At 42.2% G+C, this 23,380-nt stretch overlaps 3 protein-coding genes across 3 annotated transcripts; 1 reads left to right on the top strand and 2 right to left on the bottom strand.

Moving 5' to 3' along the window:
- Positions 1-131: 131 nt before the first annotated feature.
- Positions 132-4,877, bottom strand: Cpr1 (cuticular protein 1). Its single transcript, XM_077416780.1, has 2 exons — positions 2,836-4,877; positions 132-2,281 (listed from the first exon to the last, which is right to left on the bottom strand). The coding sequence occupies exons 1-2, from the start codon at positions 2,845-2,847 to the stop codon at positions 1,724-1,726; spliced, it is 570 nt and encodes a 189-aa protein (XP_077272906.1). The 5' UTR covers positions 2,848-4,877; the 3' UTR covers positions 132-1,723.
- Positions 4,878-7,854: 2,977 nt separating this feature from the next.
- Positions 7,855-9,199, top strand: LOC143903286 (cuticle protein-like). The gene is made up of 2 exons (XM_077416778.1): positions 7,855-7,941; positions 8,257-9,199. Exons 1-2 carry the CDS (start codon positions 7,930-7,932, stop codon positions 9,088-9,090), a joined length of 846 nt encoding a protein of 281 aa, XP_077272904.1. The 5' UTR covers positions 7,855-7,929; the 3' UTR covers positions 9,091-9,199.
- Positions 9,200-15,339: 6,140 nt separating this feature from the next.
- Cpr3 (cuticular protein 3) lies at positions 15,340-23,272 on the bottom strand. The gene is made up of 6 exons (XM_077416864.1): positions 21,184-23,272; positions 20,490-20,899; positions 19,304-19,308; positions 18,452-18,631; positions 18,193-18,362; positions 15,340-17,906 (listed from the first exon to the last, which is right to left on the bottom strand). Exons 1-6 carry the CDS (start codon positions 21,193-21,195, stop codon positions 17,010-17,012), a joined length of 1,674 nt encoding a protein of 557 aa, XP_077272990.1. The 5' UTR covers positions 21,196-23,272; the 3' UTR covers positions 15,340-17,009.
- Between the last annotated feature and the right edge of the window lie 108 nt (positions 23,273-23,380).

The raw sequence follows: 23,380 nt of genomic DNA, 5'->3' as shown, positions 1-23,380 counted from the left end.
CGGAGAGAGGAACTTTGAATCAGTAAACATTCGAAGTTTTTTTTAATTTTTTTATTTTTACTGATTCAATAATATATTTTCACGTTTGTGTATGTATGAAACTTGTTTGTTTTTTTAGCGATAAGCGAAAATAATTTATTCGTTTTGTATTATTGAAAGAGAAAAGTAAAGGCGTAAAAATAGAGCGCCAAAACACAAGTTTATTTTGCGTGTTTTATGAAATGAACAGAAGACTTTGTTCAAAATATATGTTTTTGTACGCATAATATATAGGTATATTTTATGGATAGTTCAGATTATTCGCAGTTTATTTAAGTTACAATGCTCTAAATGAGTAGTTTAGAATGATAAAAATGCCTTCTATTGTATCGCAGTAATAAATGCGATTTACACACATATTTTCTTTTAATAATAAAGTTTTCTCAAATGTTGCAGCATATTTCGACAATTCGTTTAAATTTCAAGTTCAATTCCTTTCCAGACTCCCATATCTCCAGTCTCATCTAAGTATGACGTAATTATTTCATATTCGGATAAACTCACTGGAGGATTCGCGAGAGACTTCTCTTCAGGTTTGATTCGTTGCCAAAACAGGCGGTATATCCAGAGAGTAGCCAGAGAGACGGGCAAGAGGAACAAGGTACGTACGAAACATTGTTCGTTGCGGACCACGCCAGACCGGTAAGTGGATCAAGGTTCGCGCGGCATTGCGCGAATCTGGTCCAGCCGGGGTTCCCGGCTATAACGCAACACGCCTTTACGCATTACGCGCGTATTACGTGCGATGCGCGTGAGCTGACTGGCCGCCCGGCTGCCGGTGCGTGTGTCGGCCAGCTGGACGAGGCGGGCGTGGTAACCGGCGTTATGCAATCCGCATGCTGGCACTTCATCGGAGAAAGTGCTCGGCGAGCGCTCGTGAATCGGTAATGTCACGGAAAGGCGGGATAACACCGGTGGGCCCGCGGCAGGTAGTACCTGACCTAATTTCGCTAATTGGGCCCGGTCGAATTCGTTTCCTCGACGACTTTCGATCCGCGCGGCCTTTTATCTCTTTTTCTTTTTTTTTAGCAAGTTGGATAACGTATTACGTTACGTTACGGCGATTACACGTGTTTGAAAATTCGAGCGCACGTGTCCCTCGAATTATGTAATTTTATTCGTCGTTCGTGAAAACAGTATCGATTTATCGTTGAATAATGCAGTTTTTGTCGAGTTCGATAGATACTCTCGTTATTCATTTCAGTATAAGGAAGACAAATGTTGCACCACTTTAAGTAACTTTGAGTACTGAGATCTTAGCTCGTGGGTTAATGACGACGACGATTAGGAAGAAGTAATAACTACGAATAACAAATGATTTCGTGAGAAAATCATGATTATTCAAACATTCAAAACACAGATATTCCAAGTCTTATTCTAAATGGTTGAAAAAATGTACACTCTCATCGAGAGAAAGGTAGGCGAAGATATCTCTTCCACCAGCATGAGAAAATGAATTATAATTATATATATTAAAAAGTATTCTTTCTAAGAGAGACGCAGCTGCTAATCCTGCAATTCAAACACCAGATTTTCCTCAGAGTCCAACTTAATTACTAAACGAAGATACATTGAAGATAGGCGAAGATATAATTTCGTACGACTTAGACTTATGTTATACTTGCTCCGAAAAACTGACATTTATTCGTTGAGTATCATTCCTAAATGCTGGTCAGGTCACAGTTCAGTGGAGGTAGGCAGCGGGGGCGGCGTAGGAGATGGGGGCCGAAGCGGCGTAGGCGATAGGAGCATGAGCTACGGGGGCGGCGAACTTGGCGTAGGCCAGAGGGGCGGCATGGGCCACGGGAGCGGCTATTTTGGCGACCGGGGCAGCGTAGGCAAGGGGTGCGTGTGCGATCGGGGCGGCGGCGACGGCGGCGGGTTCTTTGCGGACTACGGCGTTAAATCCGTTGACCGAGTCAGCGATGTAGTCGACGATCCGCCTGGTGCCGTCGGCCTCCAAGAGGGAGTAGCTACCCTGAACGAGATCGCCGTCGCGAGTCTCCTGTTGGCTCTTCGCGTCGCCGGTCAGGCTGTCGTGCACGTCGTAGGCGTAGCTGTACTGGGGATGCGGGTCGAAATCGGCGTCGACGGCCTTGGCCACGGGGGCGGCGTAGGCCAGGGGTGCGGGGGCAGCGGCGTAGGCCAGGTGGGCGGCAGGGGCAGCGGCGTAGGCCAAAGGGGCCGCAGGTGCGATAACACCGGCGTTGGCCGCGGCGATCAGGACGGCGAAAGCGACGAACTGAAGAAGAAAGGGAGTAAGTAAATTGAATAATATTATAGAAGAATTGTGCGCTGGAATTATACAATAGATGTATAGAAGTAAATATAGAAATATAGAATAAGTGATACAATAGTACACACAACGTGAAAAAGAAATGTAAATTAGAAAAAACTCAATCAAAATTTTGATAAAATAAAGATTGTTTGCATTTTGCACTAACATTCTATTAATCTGTTTGTGATAAAATTTTAGTTCAAAATGCAAACGATAATTAGCTCGATCTAAAAGTACGAAAGGAGATTCGCTTTTGTAGAATTTATCACGTTAAACGCCACTTTCGACTGGTCCCGCAAATATCGTTAATTGGCCCCGTTTTTTTATTTCGTTGTATGGAGTAATATCACAAGAAAAACGATACTACGAGCGCGCACCGCCCGGTTATTATTCTCGCAATCCGTAATTATGCAGAACCCAATCGGACTGACAAACTGTACGTCGCGAGGAACTTCACCGACGAGGATTATCGAGGAAGAACGAGCTTACGTCAAGAAGAACTTGAAAGGACGTAATACCTTGAAGGCCATTGTTGCTCGGGTGATCGGTACTTCGCTCGATCTTGCGAGTCTGATGCGAATGATACCAATGGATAGATGGTTTTCGGCTTTTATACCGCTCTGCCCGAGGCTCGGGAGGTCCACATCGACGCTGCCGCCACCGCCACCGCCACCGCCACCGCCACCGCCACCGCCGCCGCGCACTCACACACATCTCCAGGTCGTACCCGCTCACTGATGTAACTGGGTGACGGTACCTTCGACGGCCACCCGATTCGCGGTCGCGAGGAGCGCAAAATTGAGCAAGAAATCGGACCACGCCCAATGAGAGCGACGAGCCGAGATCGGATCGGGCGCCTGCTCTCGCATCTTGAAGGACCAATCTTGAACACACCGGTCGTCGTCGCCGGGGACTAGGCCACGTCCTTGCCACGAGTTACCCGATCCCCCATCGCTCTCCACCCGCTTGCTCCATCGAGGGTTATTACAGAGTATTTATTCTTTCATTCTTTATCCAAATTGCTTTCTTCTTCCTTTTCTTTTCCCACGTATGATGAGCCTTTGCGAACCTGTTGAACCTTGTTTCGATAGAAGTTGCCGATTCGTAAATTCTTAATGTAGCAAAGAGTGACGTAGATTAATGTAATAATGAAGAAATAATTATATACGAAAATGATCTTGCGCACTGATATCGATTTATCCGTTCACGGTTGTTGGGACCTTGTAATACTTATATTTCTTATGTTTCAAAGGAAAGATCGTAAGCACCATATTTTTAAAGTTATTTTTTTTTAAGGATTGCGTCCTTAATACATATAAAATGATATTCTTTCAGGTGCCATGCAAAAGTGTGGTTGTCAATTTGCAGACTTGATAAGAATATTTTAGGCTTTTAAGCACGATTTTCATTTTTAATTACGTAATTGTACGTAAACGAACGAAAATACTTCTCACGAGTTTTTTTATATCGTGCTTGTATTTGCAGTCCTGGTCTACAGAGCCCATAATAAATAGCATAACTTTCTTTTCTCCTCTTCATGAAGACTCTTTTGGATCTATCGAGATCTGCTCATCTTTAGTTTTGCTCAGAGCTCGTTTGTCATTCTATTCTCTTTACAGATTTTTCTTAGCTCGTCTTTGATCGGTGACTTTAATGCCGCGCGTTTCTTAATCCTTCACTCTACTCGCTCAGTTTGGGCATTCTGATCTGCACTGAAGTTCCTATAGGTATCGCGAAGTTATTTTTTGCTATTGTCACATTCGCTTAGAAATTACGTCAGGATACACGCAATACCTTTGTTCGATAATTTCTTTAATTGATGAATAGAATCCGTGGTTAGCGATTTTGACAATCGAAACAACGGTTACCATCGAAATTACAGCATGATAATCTTTTAAGATTATATAATAAAGCGTGTGTTAGTTCAAGTTATTTAACTAAACGTTAAATTATATTGTAATTAGGGATTTTTAATAAATTATGTCGCGTTATTGTTAGCAAATGAGATTAATATTAACATTTCTACCCAATAATATTATCTTAATTACCAGACATTCCCTCGTAACATGGAACACAATTTAATCAAATGCGACAAATTGCATAGTACTGTGCAATAAAGACTGACACGACTGTTTCTCTTGCATCAACTTGCGTGAACAACGACGAGCGTGTCGATCGATATTCAAGCCAGAAGTTAATGGACACGTAAGCCGGCTCTGCCCGGGTATCACCAATCCAGATAATTATGCGAAACCGCGTTTCGAAATGTTTGTCTCATGTAATTTTGAAGTCTGATGGATTATAATCTTTTGGATTGCGAAACGCACGTCAGCATATGTACGTAACGAGAGCGAATATTCCGGGCTCGGAAGTGAATAATTCTCAATAACATAGAAATCGGAACGTGAAACACTTTATACGACTTAATTTCATGTGCAATTAACTTTAATTTAATTCGCCTCGCGAATACCTGCAACTCACTAGTTACAATTCATGCTGTATATATAGGTGTAAGATTACCAATTTTAATATTTATCGAAAAAACATAGTACGTATCAAATAAAATAATAAAAAGGGATTTCGATACATATATGTATATTTTTTTTCTATTTTGCAATATTATATATTAATTGTGCGTATGTAGCGCGGTACTCGTTGCATTTTTCGATGCTGATACGAGTGAAAAAAATACGCGTATCTTTCCATGTTAAGAAAAACGAAGGTTAATTTTAATTCACACAAATAAGACATGCATTCTGTCGCGATAACGTGGTCGCGACTTAAACATTACAGCAGGGGACTTGTTCCGATAATTGACACGCGCCACAGGGATGCGGATCATAACGTTTTCCCTCGCCCAAGAAAGGCGAGGCTCGGCTTCGACGTCCGGGTCATCCGGCACGTAATTTACAGTCCGATTCACTGTCATGCACATACTTCCTGTCGCGACCTTCGTTTGATTTGGCCGATCGTTCCCATAATCGGTCGAATCAAAGCCGACAGGTTTTTTTTTCCTTTTCTTTTTTTTTTCATGCCGAACAAATTTATGTTCGTACCTCGTAAACTGTCCCCTATATGGGAAAACGTCGAGAGCGCATTTTCACGAAACACTGAAAAATGTGCGCTCGACGTTTTCCCATATAGGAGACAGTTTACGAGGTACGAACATAAATTTGTTCGGCATGAAAAAAAAAAAGAAGGAAAAAAGACCCGTCGGCTTTGATTCGACCATCAATAAGTAGCCACTTATTGCTATCGATGATGCAATTGCATGTCAAAAGGATTAATTGAATCTTTCAATGGGCATTTTTTTGAAATTACAAATTCAAGCGACAAAAGAATGAATAATTTATATAAATGAAATCTGACTCATATGTACGCGTGTAGGTATGTCTTACTCGCAGCACCAAATTAGAATCTCTAAAAACGCACATTCAAAAGATGCAAAGGCGATTTGCTTATTGCAGAACATGTTCGAAACTTCCGAAAGTCTCTTCCTCGATGATCGCGTGACTGACAATGAGATCGCGTGTACACCCGAAATTTCCGACGTCTTTGTGCAACCGTTTCAAGCTTCTAGATCCCGATCCCGCGATCGGGATCGACAATTTTCTTCGTGTTTGATGTGAGACGTGTCGGTCGAAACGGGGCGGATTTCACGCGGGTGTCGTGGGTAGTGGACCCAGGCAGCGGAGCGGGCGACGAAAACCGAGTGACGAGCGAAATCTCGAGCCCCGATCGGCGCGAGGCTGCCCGATAAATGCCCGCGGGCTCTGCGATCGATCGGCGCTGGGGCCCCCCGGCCGCGCGCGATATATTCGGGCGACCCACCTATTTCTTCTTTATGAAAGTGCTCCACTTCTCTCTTTCTCTCGGGCACGGGCCCCGACTGGCCCCGACGACGTTAGATGATGTGACGCAACGACGCGATCTCGGTCTGTCGCGACACATTTGGCAGAGGCACGTAAATCGGAATGGCTCGAAAGTTTCGCGTCGGTGACGAACAATGCTCATGATTTTCGGTTTCTCGACACCGTCTCTCGTGCGTGGGAGGATACAGAATATCTCGGAACAACTGATCACATTTATGATGAAGAAATTAATATTCCTCTATGGAAACTTTCTTCAGGAAAAGAAAGACTGTAATATTAATATAATGTATGTAAAAAAGAAACATATAGATACATATAAACCTGTATGGTACTTTTATTAAGTAAAAATGTGTGACCAAAGCGTGGAGACTTTTCTTAATATTAATTTTGATAGAAATGCGTCTTTTTAATATATCTCCCACAGTAATAGATTTTATAATTTGTCATATATTCAAAAAATTTACTTATGTAAATAGAAAGTGTTCAAGAATCGAGCAGACAATATTTCTTAAAATATCCTTAACAATCTCTATTGCGCCTACTGTTATTTTGGGAACCATTCAAATCACATTCTAACTAAGAATCAGTTGTTACAGATTGACATGACACTCAACTTGACGATGAGAGATATTTATACGAACTTCAACTCTTATCTCGATTGCCTGCGATCCTTAAAGTTTATTTTTTGCCGGGCCTAATGATGCAAGCTTCTCTCGTCTAATATAACGTTAGAAATCCATATTATAATTTTCTAATCCATTCTCGATTAAGTGACACGCGAGAAATCGTCGTGTCACTCAAGGATCGCTTACGAAAAGCGGGGTTTGGCATGGTCAGTAATGTAAGAGAGCCAAACGCGTGTTGCACAATGACACGAGACAATTACGCCGATAAATGGGGAAAAAAATACGAACAAATTGATTTGCGGTATGCCACAAAAGATATATACGCGAAGCGAATCTTGTAAATAAATACGCGTTTGCAACTGGCCCTTCACTTTTCATTTTTCCAAGTGCTTTCTTCATTCGTTTTATAAATGTGCTGGAAGAACAAGTTCGCTACTGGACAGACAAGATAGCCGTGGTACTCTTTATTCTTTTATTTTGCTGCTTACCAACAAATTTCTATCATTATCTAATTATGCAATAATAAAATCAAAATTCTTTAATAATGAATTTCTAAACGTGGAGAAAAGAAAAATTAAATATTATTTTTGTAATTTATGTGTCTCATCTCAATGCTCAAAATTACTTGTTATTATTATACGGATTATTCTTTAATTAATCCTACACAAAACTTATACAATTTCTTTTAGTTGATAAGATTTAAAAATAATGTGACTCTCTTTGCTTTATTTATATGGTGAAGTTTAGCCATTTTAATAAGCTACTTCCGTCTTCGGTCAAAAAATTCGTCGCGATAGATCCTGCCATATACAATGTGTATGAAGAAAAGTCACCACGCTCGGAGTGCTCGGACACGAGTAATAGAACGAGGATCAGATCCCGCCAAGTGTCCATGGACTATCGGGGGGTGAGGGTGCGCGATCGCGAGTGCCGGCCAAGTTCAAGTGCGGTCGGCCGTCAACGCCGGCGAACTTTCAAAGTCCGGCACCGAGATCGACGCGGTGGGGATCCATATGGTGGTAGACCGGACCACTATATATAAAGCGGCCGCGATCAACACCGCACATCATCAGTCTCGCTTTGGTCGATCCAAACCAACCAATACTACTCAAGAATGGCGTTCAAGGTGGGTAGAGGATCGCAAACGAGGAGGACCTCTCGAGTCCGTTAGACTGTGCTTGGAGTCTCCTGGACTCGGTTGTACGCTCAAAGTGCTCAAAGAGAGGGGTTTATCTCCTGGGATTCGCTCTCGGGTAGCAAAATTCGCGAGTGAACGTTAATTGGAACTGAAAAGTCCGATCCTCACGCAAATTTCAAGTGTATATCGAAATCTAAGATCAGTTCGGGAACGATTTGATATTGTCGACAAAAGTTTTTTTTATAATTCTTAGATAAACCAGACAGAAGTTTATATAATAATAATAATAATATTCTTTTGCAGTTTGTCGTTTTCGCCGCCCTCGTGGCCATCGCCAACGCCGGTGTTCTCGCGCCCGGTGCCCCCTTGGCTTACGCCACGGGCCCCGCGGTCGTCGCCGCCCCCGTCGCCAAGGCCGTGGTAGCTAAGGCCGTCGACGCCGATTACGACCCGCATCCGCAGTACAGCTACGCCTACGACGTGCACGACAGCCTGACCGGCGACGCCAAGAGCCAACAGGAGACCCGCGACGGCGACCTCGTTCAGGGTAGCTACTCCCTCTTGGAGGCCGACGGCACCAGACGCATCGTCGACTACACCGCTGACCCGGTCAACGGATTCAACGCCGTAGTCCGCAAGGAACCCGCCGCCGTCGCCGTCAAGGCCGTCGCCCCGGTCGCCGCCGCCCCCATCGCGCACGCACCCCTCGCCTACGCTGCCCCGGTCGCCAAGATCGCCGCCCCTGTGGCCCATGCCGCCCCCCTCGCCTACGCTTCTCCAGTCGCCAAGCTGGCTTCCCCGATCACTAACTCCTTGTCTTACTCCGCTCCTCTCTCTTACTCCGCTCCTCTCTCTTACTCCGCTCCTCTCTCTTACTCCGGTCCTCTCTCTTACTCCGCCCCCCTCTCTTACTCCTCTCCCCTCTCTTACTCTGCCGGCATTGCTAAGATCGCTGCCCCCGCTGTAGCCCATTACGGACACGCTGCACCCCTTGCCTATGCCGGCTATGCCGCGCACGCCGCCCCCCTTGCCTACGCCGCGCACTCCGCCCCTCTCGCGTACGCCGCGCACGCAGCCCCCATCGCTAAGATCGCCGCCCCCATCTCCTATGCCGCCCCCGCTGCCTACATCCACTAATTGTGTTGACCGCGCCAACCCTCATTGTCGACTCAGGCCGAACTTATTTATTTTTATATCATGTATATGTTCTTTCTATGTGACTGATTAAAGAAATTACACACACACACATACTTGGGATTATTCGTTTGCGCTAGACCTCGCTAAACTATTTCTCGCTGTCGCTGTATCAATATGCTAATAAGTGTACATATGTACAGTGCATTAGCCATATTTAACTTTTAAATAAAATGTGCGTAATGTTGTACATGGATATAGCGTGTATATCGTGTGTATACAATATATTAGAGATATTGCGAAAATTATTAAATAAACGATTTGTAGAAAATTAAAATATGAGCAGAAAGAATCTGAATTCTCCATTCTCAATATGATAAAAAGAGACGTCGAACACGTTAAGGAACGTTCATGGAACGAGTATTATCATAATCAGTTTAAAGTAAAGAAAGGACAGAAAAATTGAAAACATAGTAAGAAAACAGACAGGAGTTATATTAATGGATCCACTTTGACAAACTTTTTGCGAGATTTCAATTAAACTGTATATTAATGTCAAAAGATAAAGAACATTGTGTGATTAAGAGGACGAATATAAATAATTTGCATAACTGATGAAAAGTAATGAGGGAGATCACCTTGATCTGATATTGATTTCCATTTTAAGAAAGCTTAATTGTCTTTATCACATTGATCAATTTTATAGCATTTACATAATGATCACTCGATCGTTATATCTCTCACATGATATCGGTTTTTTTTTCGAAGGACCACACGTTTATCCTAATTATAATTACATTATAATTTGTTGCATTCAAATGTCTTACTTCCATCTTCAAAGTTTTTCAGGACAGCAAAAATATTGCGGAGAAACAATATTTTATGAAAATACTTGGGTTTAATATTCTATATACAACTTAAAATATTTAAAAAACCAACAAAAAATACTTTTGTATTTCTTTCGAGGCATCCATTATTTTTTATCTACCGAGGACATCGTATCAATCAAAAAAAGTTCACGTATCAATCTTTATTTGAGCAGCACTGTTGCTGTTCTGGAATTTCTGAGAAAAGAATGGCGAAACGATTAAAGCAATCAAAATCTAGATATTCGAGCGATTACCACACGTGATGTGCTAATCGTGTGCGTCATATGCGACATTCTAGCTCGCGATTGCAATTCGTATTGTTCTGTGTCGTCATGCTAATATAAATTCACGACGCGGTGTCGAAACTCCTCGCTGTTATGCCGAATCTATTTCGCGTCGTTTCGAGCGCTGACAATCTCGCGCGCGCGCGATTCGGAATTACGGAGAGCTGTAGCATGTTTACGATGTGTGACATTAAACATTAAGCATTACGGATTATGGAACGTGGACAAGTTTTAACTGGAGAGAGAAAGAAAGAGAGAGAGAGAGAGAGCAAGAGAGAGGGAGGGAGGGAGAGCAGAAATACGTCTCGCAGAACTCGCCACTTTGTCACTCGCTCTAATTTCCAATTATATAACTCGCTTAATCTTAACACAAAATTATGTTTCTTTATTTTAAATTATTATTCATGTTCTCACTGGACAATTGTATTGGAAAATATTTATGAAATTCAGAAATATTTAAAACGCTGGATGTAAATTAATAGGAGGGACGCATGACAGTATATACACTATGAAATATTAAAGGATGAAATTTAAACCAATACCTTGAGTTAAATAAGATTTTATATATTATTTTTAACTATCATGTGTGTATCAAAATTTATTATTTTAACACAAAGCAGTATTATTTTAACTCCATTAATTTAGTTAAATTAAGTAAGGCCTATATATATGTGACGACGTATAAGAATGGTAAAAAATGACTCAAATTGAGAATAATTCGGCATGAATTTAACAGTGTATACAATAAGAAAATATAAAGAGGAATAAGACACACAGGAAAATTAAGACAATTAAATCGCAATGATCCTAATCTCACGAAATAGAAAGAAATGGCCTTCGAAATTGTCTCGGCGTTTTAAACGATCCGTTCCTCGGTACAATCCACGACTTTTGTCGCGGCTCGCGCAGTGTCGCCCCGAAACGGGCAGCGTAAAATTTCTCGAGTCCCCCGAGCGGGTCGCACGTGCCCTTGATACATGGGGGTAAACTTTCGCGCGTAATACCGCGGCGATCGGTGTCACGTTATTTCTGGCGTTCGCCAGAATTGACCCACTTTCTCCGCTTTTTGCTCGTTCTTTCTCGAGCATCTCCCCGAGACGCCGCGCCGCGCCGGGCACGCGGCCGCGCGAGGATCGCGGCGCACAGCCACTTTTGTTCGCCGGTCTCGATCGACCGATTGCAAAAGTGCCGTTGCATCGCCTAAGAATCGCATGACAATGCAAAGACACCGATTTTTGCGAACGCAATGTCGCCCGTTTTGCGTTCTGCCGCGCCGGCCGGCGATGACTCGCGCTCGGCGCGCGGCATGAGTCGCGTTAATTCGACTCATTCTGATATAATAATTGTCCCGAACGTTCCGCCGAATAATTCTACCGCGCTACATTCGCCTAATTAGCCTCGCAATGCTATTCAATTTTATTTTCGATAATTTACATAATTTATTAAAGTGCAATTTTATCCAATCCAAATCATACGGTAATTCTTAAAAAAATTAAAATTATAGTATTTTGTCATTAATATAATTAATATATAATTTTCTATAGAATTAGGCAGCTGATTAAGGTCTCATCGAAATGACATTCAAGCGCACGGATCCCGAAGACCGCGTCTCGTGTAAGCCTCGCGCGAAAAATGAGCGGCACGTATGGAAGCGGAGGAACGTAGGAAGAAGAATTACGTGTGCGCCGCTGCCACCGAATTCGAGCTCGCTCGCCCGTTCGCAGGCGGCGCCGAATCCATTTGCCATGGGAGAAAGGCGTCCAAATTCCAGGCCTCGATTTAAATTGTGCATTACGTAATAGGGCGGACCGTTCGCGCTTTTCGGGAAGCGCGTGCACGCGCGTTGTTTCTCGACCGCGCGATTCCACGGAAATGATCGACATAGCGAGCCGCGTGTCGAAATCGAATCCCGTCCGCGATAACGGCCTTGGACGACACTAAGGTTATCGCTCTCACACACTTTAAACTACTACTATATATTCGTATATACTTAGGTACATTAATAATACCAGGGCCGTTTTATTCACACATGCACATCAAGCGTATAGGGTCTTACAATAATTTCTCAAGGTTCAGGTTTCTCGAGCGGGCTCTCACTTTTTCGGTTTTCAACCGGATCTAGCTTCTTATCTTCGGTCACCAATTTATCGCGATAAATATATCCGGATATACAATTGAAGTATATTATAGAATAGTATATAGAAACGCGCGCGCGTGATTACTCCTGAATTCTGGGAGAAGACCTGATAGGTACCTTCTTCAATTCTATACAGAGCTGAAAGAGCGTGAGCTACAAGTCGGTTAAACCATAATTAAGTGTAACCGAGATTGGCGAAACTGGTCATTAGAGATGCAAATTTGAGGGCGCGATCGGGCCCCACGTATATATCGCGTAACCTTCCTTCGCGAGACACAGCATGGTCCTCAATTAATATTTGTTCGCTCGATCTTTGCTCTCACCTCATATCTCACGATGATCTTCGCGATTTCTCGTCAGCGCGACTCCTTATCTTGTAAGGATAAGCCACTTACAAGTCTACATGCTGAAAGCGCGCATGTGTGAGAGAGATAAAGCGACTTTTACAGGTGAAGAAAACAGGACGTCGCGTTTTCGATGTAAATTAACGGAAAGAACAAAGTTGCAGAATCGTTAAATCGAGAGTCGTCGTAAGGCGTCCTTAATAACATGAGAGATCTCGCATTTCTGATATTTTTGGAGTTGGTAAGGAATTACTGCCCACGCGACGAATGACGCGGCATGAAATTACATTTTAACATAAAATACATAAATATACTATGTTTAATCCGTGACATATCGCCTCTCACATGCACATGACATATCTTCTTTATTTCGCCTCCCTTATTTTCTTTTTATCCCTTTTTGTCGACAATTTATTTCTGACGCGCACATGACGGCCGGTAATTAATAACGAAATGGACCGTCTTGACAAGCGGAACATTTGCTTCGCTTATGCGCTTTTAAATCCGTCGGATCCACGATGCGTCGATAAGAAATTATGGAATCGAGGAAAGATTTTTGATTTAAATTTTACTCGCGAGTGTGAGATTGTGGGCGATTTATAAAAAGTGGAGAAGAGCGATTGATGGCGATAATTATAAACAACGAGTTTTGGGGAAACATTCGGTGTCCATTATATAAGTGTGTGCAGCACATTACTCGATACCCTTTTTAGCTTTCGTTGCTGGCCTTGATTCGCGTATGAGCGTGGTTAATAAATGATGAAAAAAACGCGTAACCTTAATCGGTGAGCTCGATTATATTCCGTCGAGGGTCGAACATGCAGGATCTTTCATTTGTTTTGTCGAATACATCCGTTTAAAGCCGACGGTACACGGTATAACACACCGCATCCGTTCAGTTCGTGATTCAATTTCGTGATTCATTGCAGCTAAATCACTTTAGACGTTAATTTTTACTTTATTGCGCCCTTAATAAATTACACGCTTAATAAGTGTCAAAATGTAAAATAAATTTAATTTAATATTCTTATTGAAATATATAATATTTCAAAGCAGCATAACTTCCCTTCATTTGCAGAGAGAAAGAGAGAATCGATGATCTCTTTCAAACAACGATGTTCTTTTAAATTAAAAACAAATTATATTAAAAATTCGTTAGTAATTTATCTCAGTAATTCTTTCAATCTATAGGCATATTCTCTTTTAACGTAACAAAATGTAATTTCACGGAGAAAATTTTATATTAAATTTTACTATGCTGCTACACCAACTGCGGACCATCAAGACGCCCAAGTTTAAATGCTATAGTCTTATAGTAAAATTACTATGTCCACAGCATTTAATGCTACGATCAATGCTATAATAGTGCTATGATCGTAGCACTAAATGCTATGGACATAGTAATTTTACTATAAGACTATAGCATTTAAACTTGGGCGTCTTAATGGTCCGCAGTTGGTGCGACAGCATAGTAAAATTTAATATAAAATTTTCTCCGTGTTGAGATAGACTAAAACAAAGATAATTTGAAACTAAACTGAATAGACGCGCAATGTACCGTTCATTTAACTCATCAAATTAATTGCACTCCAGACACGACGCGGATGCAGTTACCGCAAGTGGTACGTGCATGTTTTGCGAATCGAGTGTCAACGTCGTTAATAGCAACACAATTTTGCGCATCGCATTAAACGATCCTGCGTAATTAGTAACGTCGTAATTAGTTAAATTGACATAAACGAGAGAAGTGGACACGGCGCGATTTTTTCTACGGTTGTATCTCGCCACGGAAAAATATGTTATAATTTTCACAAATATTTTAATTTAATTAATTAAAAAAATTAAAGCAATTTTATTTAAAGATTAATTAAGGAAATATCAAGTAATAAATATATATTTAATGAAATCCGACATTTTATCCCTCGTCGATTTTCCGCAGAAATCCCCGATGGAGAAGCGGTCGACTGTCAAAGGCCAGACGGTCGTGTCGTCTCCTATTGTAATCGGACCGACAAGAAACGCAAAAATCGCGCTCGGTTTTCGGCCGCGGCGATTCGCCTGTTTGCTCGGATTCCGGACCGGTCTCTCTGTCAAAAGTGAACCGGTCTTTCATGCGCACGTAATACGGGGCGCGATTACGAGGTGCCGCATAGTGACATTGGGCGCGGTTCTTTGACGGCCGCGGCTGCAGTCGCGAAACACTGTTCGGTGAAAGTCGATCCAGTGCGCAAACCACACTCTCCTTCTTGTTCTTTCTTTGTTCCGCTGCATTCCGTCTTGCACGACTCAGAAGGATAGACACACACACACACACACACACACACACACACAGAGAGAGAGAGAGAGAGAGAGAGAGAGAGAGAGAGAGAGAGAGAGAGAGAGAGAGAGAGAGAGAGAACTTGTAATCACATTACTCTTTCCTGAAAACTTTGTTTTATTCGAGGAATGACCGAATATGGTTCTTCGGCGAAGTATATCTCCACAAATAACAGCTTCTATAATCTCTCGCAATAAACAACGCTTGAATTTCAATTAATTATTAATTAGCTAGCAAGGTTTATTTTTTATTAATTGTGACGTGTTTTTGTTCGTATATGAATGTAAAATAGAAAGGCACAGAAAAGTGTGTATTGCATATGTTTTATTACTTGAAAAACAATTCTTCTAGGTTCTTATCTTAATAACAGTTAATTATCTTATGTTAATTATCTTAATGCAGTTCGAGATCGATAATTATCGTTTCTTTTTAGTGAGATATGTGTTATTTTTTGTTGCGATTTATATAAAATTATTTCTTATGAACATGTGATATACGAAAGGATTCTTCAAATTGCTGTTTGGAATTTTTACTAGTTTTATTCTGCTTTGTTATTTTTGCTAGTGTACTAAATGGTTATAAATAGATTAGTAATCAAGTAGATTTAACGTTATAATAATTTTACGCAAAAAATGACATTTCTTTATTTTACTATATAGTTTTCACAGAGAAGCTATTACAGTAGTAGATATCGCTCACTGAGTAGACGTCTGGCGCAAGGCGGCCGCGTCTACTTTGTCTGACTCGCGTCGACCTTTACTACTTACTCTGTGAAAAGTGGACATTCGTAACACATAAACGCGAAACTTCTTTTACGTTATTTCAAGGACTCTATATCAATATATATATAAATTGTATCAATAATAAAAAATGTGATACAGTGGCTTTTATATAATATCAAAAATATTTTATTTTCACTGAAAAGACTAAAATATTACGCAGAATATAATTCTCCCACGTTTCACTATAATCGATATAATTTCGGTACGTTACAGTTACGTATATAAAACTACTTATTTCGAGGAAAGTCGGCAGCGGTAATGACGTATTATTAAAAGATAAGGGATCTCTTTATTGGAAGGTGCCAATCAAACGCGTCGATGAAGACATCCCGATCATGTTTTTATTATTACGGACTAATAGTTGTAATGATAAGCTTCTTTTTCATACCGTTTGAAATTAAATGCGTCGCGCGTAGCCGAAGGTCGCATTACGTGTACGCGAGTTAAGTATGTGCGCGGCGTATGTGTTTCTTGCGTAAACACGATGACAGGAGTCCGGGGGCCCGTTACGCGTAACAACGGGCCCGGGGCTTACGTAACGGCGAACGCGTGATGGATTGGGCCCCCCCTCGGCATGACAGCCGACCCGATAGACTCGCGATCGGTTCGCGACGTCGATGACATTGATCGACGCGCATCCAGAGCTCGTCGCTTTTACTTGTTGCGTGCCATTCTGTAATTAACGTATCCAGAGTGGCACTCGTGCGACCTATGACCCTAGATAGCAGAGTGACGTATTAATAACGTCTTGATGACATCTCCAGCATCAATATGTCTTTAATGTCCATTTCTACCAATGTGGATTAACTTTAGATCTCGGTTTAACTTACTTTTTATCCTTTTCTAGTTGTAAGAATTAGGAAATGATGAAAAGGTAAGTTAAACCGAGATTAAAGTCAATCCGCATTTGTAGAAATGGACCTTACGTCATCCTGCTACCTAAACGTAATGAAATAAGATCGATTGTGACCAGCGGCTTCTAATTATTTCGACCAGTTGCATTTTGTCGTTACCTCGCGCTTTTCGGTGAGAGTAAAGGCGTTACAGTCGCAGAACAATTAAAAAGAAACGTTGAATGCGTACGTATGTGTAACTAATGGCAAACAATTTATTTAGTTTTTGTCGATAATAAAATCCTAACAAATAACGGAATGGTAGCGATTCGAGGTAGATACGAATGGGCGATAGTTTATGCTAACGCGGCGACGGGGGTGTAAGCCAGGCCGTTAAGGGGTGCGGCGTAGGCGAGCGGCGAGGAGTACGCGGCGCTGTACGCGGCGTAAGGGTAAGCGGGGTACGTGGCTATCGCCCTGGCGGCAGCGGGGAGACCGATCAATCGGGGACTCGCGATCTGTTGTTGTCGCTCGGCTTGTCCGGTCGTCTGTCCGATGATCCGCGCGGATTGCTGCGCGGTCTGCTGCTCCTGCCGCCGCCGCTGCTGCTGCTGCTCCTGCTGTGGATGCTGCTGGATCTGCAATCTCGACGACCGTCTCTGCTGCTCCTGCAGCTGCTGCAGCTGTCGCAACTGCTGTTCCTGCTGCTGGTGCTGTTGCTCCTGCAGCTGCTGCAGCTGTTGCAACTGCTGACGCTGGAGCTCCCGCTCGCGCGCCGTTGGTTTCGCTTTCAGGGGGCCCGACCGGGCGTCGAGCACCTCGACGTCGGAATCGGGGCCGACGGCGGGGATCGACGGCGCCGGGACGGCAGCGGGCGCGGCCGGAATCGCGACCGGCGTCAACCCGGCCGGTCTGAGCGGTAACACGGGCGCCGCGACGGCGGCGGCGATCGCCGGTTCTTTGCTGACGATCGCGTTGAAGCCGTTGATCGGATCGGCGGTGTACTCGACGATGCGACGCGTCCCGTCGGCCTCGATCAGGCTGTAGCTGCCGCGCACGATGTCGCCGTTGCGGGTCTCGTACTGGGCCTTGGAGTCGCCGGTCACCGCGTCCTGCACGTCGTACGCGAAGCTGTACTGCGGCGCCGGGTCGAATTCTTCCAGCTTCGCCAGGGGCACGGCCGCTGCCGCCACCGGCACGGCGGGCACCACCGCCCCTCGGGCGAGCACCGCCAGTCCCAGAAAGAAGAAGAGCTGAAAATTAATGTGTAATCTCGTCAGCGACATTCTAATTAACTTATCCAGCATTTTAACACTTCGTATTTTAGCTACGTCCTATCGTCACTGGGTCTAAATAATCTACATATTGCATGATATTCAGCGATAATTAGTATTTAGTAGATAAGTATAGATATATATATATAATAAGATAATAAGTTTAAATAAATATTTAGATAAGTAGAAACCAATTTCGAAATACAGTCCTTTGCAAAGAAGATTCTAATGCTCGAGAGCTTCCCTTCCAGCTTCTCTCCCTTACCGTGCCGGCCATGTTTGCGCGCGAGAGGACCACCAGAAGAGGACTGATGCCTCGGGGTAAGATCGCCCGTACTTTTATACGTCGTCGCTTTTGTGTCATCGGACGACGATGATGCTCCCTGCAGCCACCTACGCCCCACCTAATCACTGCTTCTGTCTCTTTCTCTCTGTCTTTTTATGTCTTCCTCTCGGGGACGCCGTGCGGCGACCTCCGCACGGTGATCATTGCAATGTACAGGGAGTCCGACTTGCGGTTGTACCAATGTACGCGCGTTTATATTTCTTCATATCACCGCTGTCCGAGTGTCCGCCCGTACACGCGACTTGGATGTCAATATGCCGAAGACTCGAGAGAGCTCGAGGCCGTTCGACGAAATCGGGGAACCGCGTACCGCCACGCTGCAAGACCTGAGCATCCTCTTTCCCCTCGCCTTTCTTAGCTGTCGATAGAATAGATACGCGTACCACACATGGGAGAAACAATACATACGGAGTCTTAGCAGGATATAACGTATATTTACTCGAATTGAAAGAAAAAGATTGCACCGACAGCTTCTACATAACATTATGATAATATTAATTTACATATTTCATCAATGTAACAGATATTATTCCATTGCATTTTCGACATGTATATGGCAATGTTCTTTTTTTATTATAATATTTTAAATTGAGCTTTTACAGTATTTCTGTGAGGGAAAAAAGTGTTTTTAAATTGTTAGCCTCGATGTTTGGAAAAGGATAGACAAACACGTTGCCTAACGCACTTATTAAACACCCGACGCGAGCGAGCAATTGATAACCGAAATAACGCGTAACGTACGCAATGCACGTATGCGCGCGTGTCGTGTGCCAATATGTCGAATACAGGCGCGGTCGTCTATCAAGGCCGTTCGACGAAAGCTCGAAGGTAGCCAAATATCCCGCAATCGGGCTGAACTCTATTGTATATTCAGTAGGAGCGACGATGAACTTTGCTAACACGAATCGGTTAACACGAATCGCGTACTATTGCGTTAATTACCATTCGCGTAATCGTTAACCGCTGTTTATACGCTACAATTCTCACTGCATACCTCATGGCAATAGATGTACACACATTATGATCTCACACATCCTGAATGCATCAAATATATTTCAATTTTAAATTCGTAAATTCGTAAATTCGTAAATGGACATTTTTTTGTATGCTAAACTTTTTTGAAAATCCAAAATTTTCTTAGATATTAAGATTGTATGTATTTGATTCGAAAATCGATTAAAACGTGAAATCGGTTCAAATAATCAATTTCAAAATTATTGCGCACATCCCATTTAATAACATAATCTAAAAGAACTTAAATTACTAAAAATGTTAGGTGCAAGAGAGATCGCTCTTATCAATTTTTTGTTTAATAGAACGTTATTATATTTTAGATTGCTGTCAAGACGAATTCGGCGACGTCATGAAATCTAGTCTCATTCAAGCTTAAGGTCCATAGATACATATTAATTTAGAAAATAACAAGTTTTTTTTTAAATAAAATTTTTAAATAATTTTGTGATTATAAAGGATATCAAAATGTTACGGATTTTTTATTTCAAAGATTCTTCTATGCATCTCTCATTTCGATATTATATATTTATACATCAATTTCGATATCTACTCAAAATTAAATAGACCGGATTAACTTCGAGAAATTAAATTTCCTTAAATTTCGGAACTAATATTGCAAAAATAATGTATTTCTTAGAGATGTCTATGTAATATATGAAATATAAATATCGCAGTGTATTTATGTGTATTTTTTATGGAATATGATATATATTCCATATAAAATTATCATAAAATTTTCGTAAGTATCGCGTCGATGTGCATATGTGTATGTACATGTGTGCGTATCTGATGATCTGTAAACTTTCACAATTATATTCACAAAGGAGAGCCAGAGTTTATGGCCCGAAATCTCATTCGCAAGGTTTACGTACCATTACGTAACTCAACGTCTTTATCCACATAACATTAATTCGCCCATTGTAAGCAAACTCGTTTCGTATAAACTCACGATAAATTTGTATGAAAACATATTATCGCTCGGCGCGATAACGGTCCAAAGGTGCAAAGGATAAAAAGATCGGCACGTAATCTTACAGCAAAGTTTTATGTAAAGGATAAAATTATAATCCGCACACAGTTTGTAAAAAAGTCTTTAATAAAAATCAATACATTAACAATGCAGCAACATCCATACATTATATATTATATAGTGTGACTAGTTCTTGTCCATCATGCATAATCAGTATCACATCCTTCAGGGCTGATAAATGAGTGGCGGCGCGGGCGCCACGACCTTGACGATGGGTTTCACCACCGCCAGAGGTTCCCGACGAACCACGGCGTTGAATCCGTTCACGGGGTCGGCCGTGTACTCGACGATTCGCCTGGTACCGTCGGCCTCGATGAGGCTGTAGCTGCCGCTGACGACGTCGCCGTCCCTGCTCTCGTGCTGGCTCTTCGCGTCGCCGGTCAGCGTATCTTGAACGTCATAGGCGTAAGTGTACTGGGGATGAGGATCGTAATTCGTGGCGTCAAATGCGGCGATTGGAAGAGGCTGCGCGGCCAGGGGGCCCGGAATAGCCGGTACGCCCGGACCAGTTGGAACAGCTGGGATGGCTGGGACGGGCACGCCTCTGCATACCGCCAGCACCGCTCCAGCCAGGATTATTAACTGTAATATAATGTATTAATATAAATTATTCGTATTTTTCAGGTATAAGAGAAGAATATAGTCTAAGAAACTTTATGAAAATATAAGAAAATTTCTCGATCATTTTAAGGATGTTATATATGTTACATTCCTTAGTCAATTATACATTGTATAAAACTTATAAGGAACTGTAAGCAGGCTGAAATTATGCGTTCCCCACGACAAAGATTGCTCGAGAAATTTTCCAAGCTCGTCGATTGAGCGAATTTCGACGCGCAAAATTTGTGCGTGATTCTTCGGCGTACCTTGATAACCATTTTCCTCAATATGGTCCTGTGGATCGGTCGTAAACGCGTCGCAAACAAGACTGACGTCCGAACGAGCGGTGACAAACGTTTTTATAGGAGCGTCGGGGTGGTCGGCGACCACCGGTCGCATCCCTCATCGCATCGTAAGCAGCCTACGAGGTACGTGACGCGGATGACAGAAGTTTCGCTCTCGATTTATGACTCGCCGATACACATAATGTGCGCGCCGGACGAGGAAGAAAGTCGGGGCGCGCCGAATTGGCCGGTTTATTAAATTTCTCACGGCATCGCTTAATCGCGCTCGCCGTTCACGGAACGGTCTCGGGAACGCTCGAATGCACGGAATATTAACTTTATCGCGTAAACGCTACGAGCAAGTGAAATCGTCCGAATTATCCTTTTCTTCCCGTGAAAATTATAAACGATGCACGCGAGGCGCCGCGTTCACCGCGCTTTATCGCCGTAAAAATGATGCGAAACCAGTTTCGAAGCGTTGTGGATTTCAACGGGGGGTGTATAAGCGATACGTGAGCCGCGCCGCAATTTCAGCGGGAAATTTCCGAAAGCAGGCTTGAAGATAAAGAACGACGTGTGATTTAACGCCGGGCGTTCTTTTTTTTTTGCGAGATTGCGAAGATTACACGGCGCGAGACGTGAGGAAACGAGATGAACGCGGCCAATAATTCTCCTATGCAACAGCGGCCGGCGGTTTTGCTTTCACCCTTGCGTAATTCCGGCGGTTTTTGGTACCGGCTATATAAGTGTAACGCTTCCGCCACACGTCGGGAGGTGACGGATCGGGAATATCAAATGTGAGCAGGGTGATTCATTTTCGGGAGAGTCTCGCGGCGTATTTCGCCTTCGGTTATAAGAGGACGCGCAATACAATTGTTGCGCCCGTTTCTGCATTCAGCAGGAAGAAATAGCACGTCTAATAAAGCATCAAACTGCATCGCATACGCGTTGTTGTAATTAATAGTAAAATGAAAAAAAAATTAGATCTTCAAAATTGTCCTTCTTGTAATTTTGATCTTAATAATTTTTTTTTGTAAAGATCATGAAGCGTGATTCAGAAAGCTTGATCAAATTTATATCGAAGTTTGCTACAAAGCACGCCGCGTTTTCCTTTTTCACATATAAAAAAAGAAGTGTCAAATAAAAACTTAACGCATCATTGTGTTTCGTATATATACGCAACAATTTGTTTTCTTATAAAAATTTCAACTTTTTATTTCAACTTTTCGTCTTGGTTGAATTATATAAATAACTTCATTCAAACAAATTTTCTTCGTTTAATAGAATCTAATCTCATTTTAAAATTTCACGGTTGAAACTAAAGAAATTTTCAAGAATCTTCTTTTTTTGTGTAATTAATTTATTATTAATTAATATTATATATATATTTTTTAAATCAATTGTCCAAATAAGAATTCGATAAGGTACTTGCGGAGCTTTTTTATCTTAAGATGTCCGGAGTTCCCAAGACATTGCGTCCCCTCCGTTTGCGTCATAAAGAAATACCAATGTGCCGATCGCCGCCGGAGGAGACAGATTACAGCCTCGTTAGGCGAGTGAATCATCTTCGCGTCTCATCTCTTCTTCCTTCATAAACAAAACTGAGTCATTCAGTGTGTATAATTAAAGAGGACGAGCGCCGATCATGACCGTGAAACGAGTTCGCAAACCGCTCTCGCTTATGTAACGTGATATCACTGTGATGCTTCTTCATTCCTCGTTCTTCCTCTGCCGCATCTCGGAAAAAGAAAGATCCGCGCGATATTATGTAATTAACGGTGTGTGTTGTATGTACTATATGAAATTACGTCAAACATATGATGTAATACAATGTGTTCGGAAACCACCATGCACCATGCATTATTTTAAAGAACCCCGCACGATTCTTCTGAGAAAAACATTTTCGGCCAATTTGCTAGAATTTGTGATATGTTGTAGTTCTTGTGTTTCTAATGAAAAATCTTAAATTTCATCAACTTTCTATGATTAGCTTCTGAATTATAGACATTTGAAAATTTTATTCATAAGAACAACACATATCACATATTCAAGCAAATTAACCGAACATTTGTTATAACGTGTGAAATCCTTTCTAACGGTATATTTAGAAAAAAAAAAGAAATATTAATTTCCAATAGTCGGAAATTATATGCGCATTCTTGCACGAATGAAGACTTTA

The sequence above is a fragment of the Temnothorax americanus genome, unplaced genomic scaffold (genome assembly GCF_048541705.1).
Source record: "Temnothorax americanus isolate GAGA-0224 unplaced genomic scaffold, ASM4854170v1 Scaffold45, whole genome shotgun sequence".
Lineage (NCBI taxonomy): Eukaryota > Metazoa > Arthropoda > Insecta > Hymenoptera > Formicidae > Temnothorax > Temnothorax americanus.
This window is presented reverse-complemented; position numbering and strand designations above follow the sequence as displayed.

What these genes read in the sequence shown, in the direction of transcription:
- Cpr3 (XM_077416864.1), bottom strand. An exon ending in ATATAAACGCGCGTACATTG is followed by an intron (nt 18,363 to 18,451) that starts GTACAACCGCAA and finishes AGACATAAAAAG; the next exon opens with ACAGAGAGAAAGAGACAGAA. An exon ending in GCGCAAACATGGCCGGCACG is followed by an intron (nt 17,907 to 18,192) that starts GTAAGGGAGAGA and finishes ATTAATTTTCAG; the next exon opens with CTCTTCTTCTTTCTGGGACT.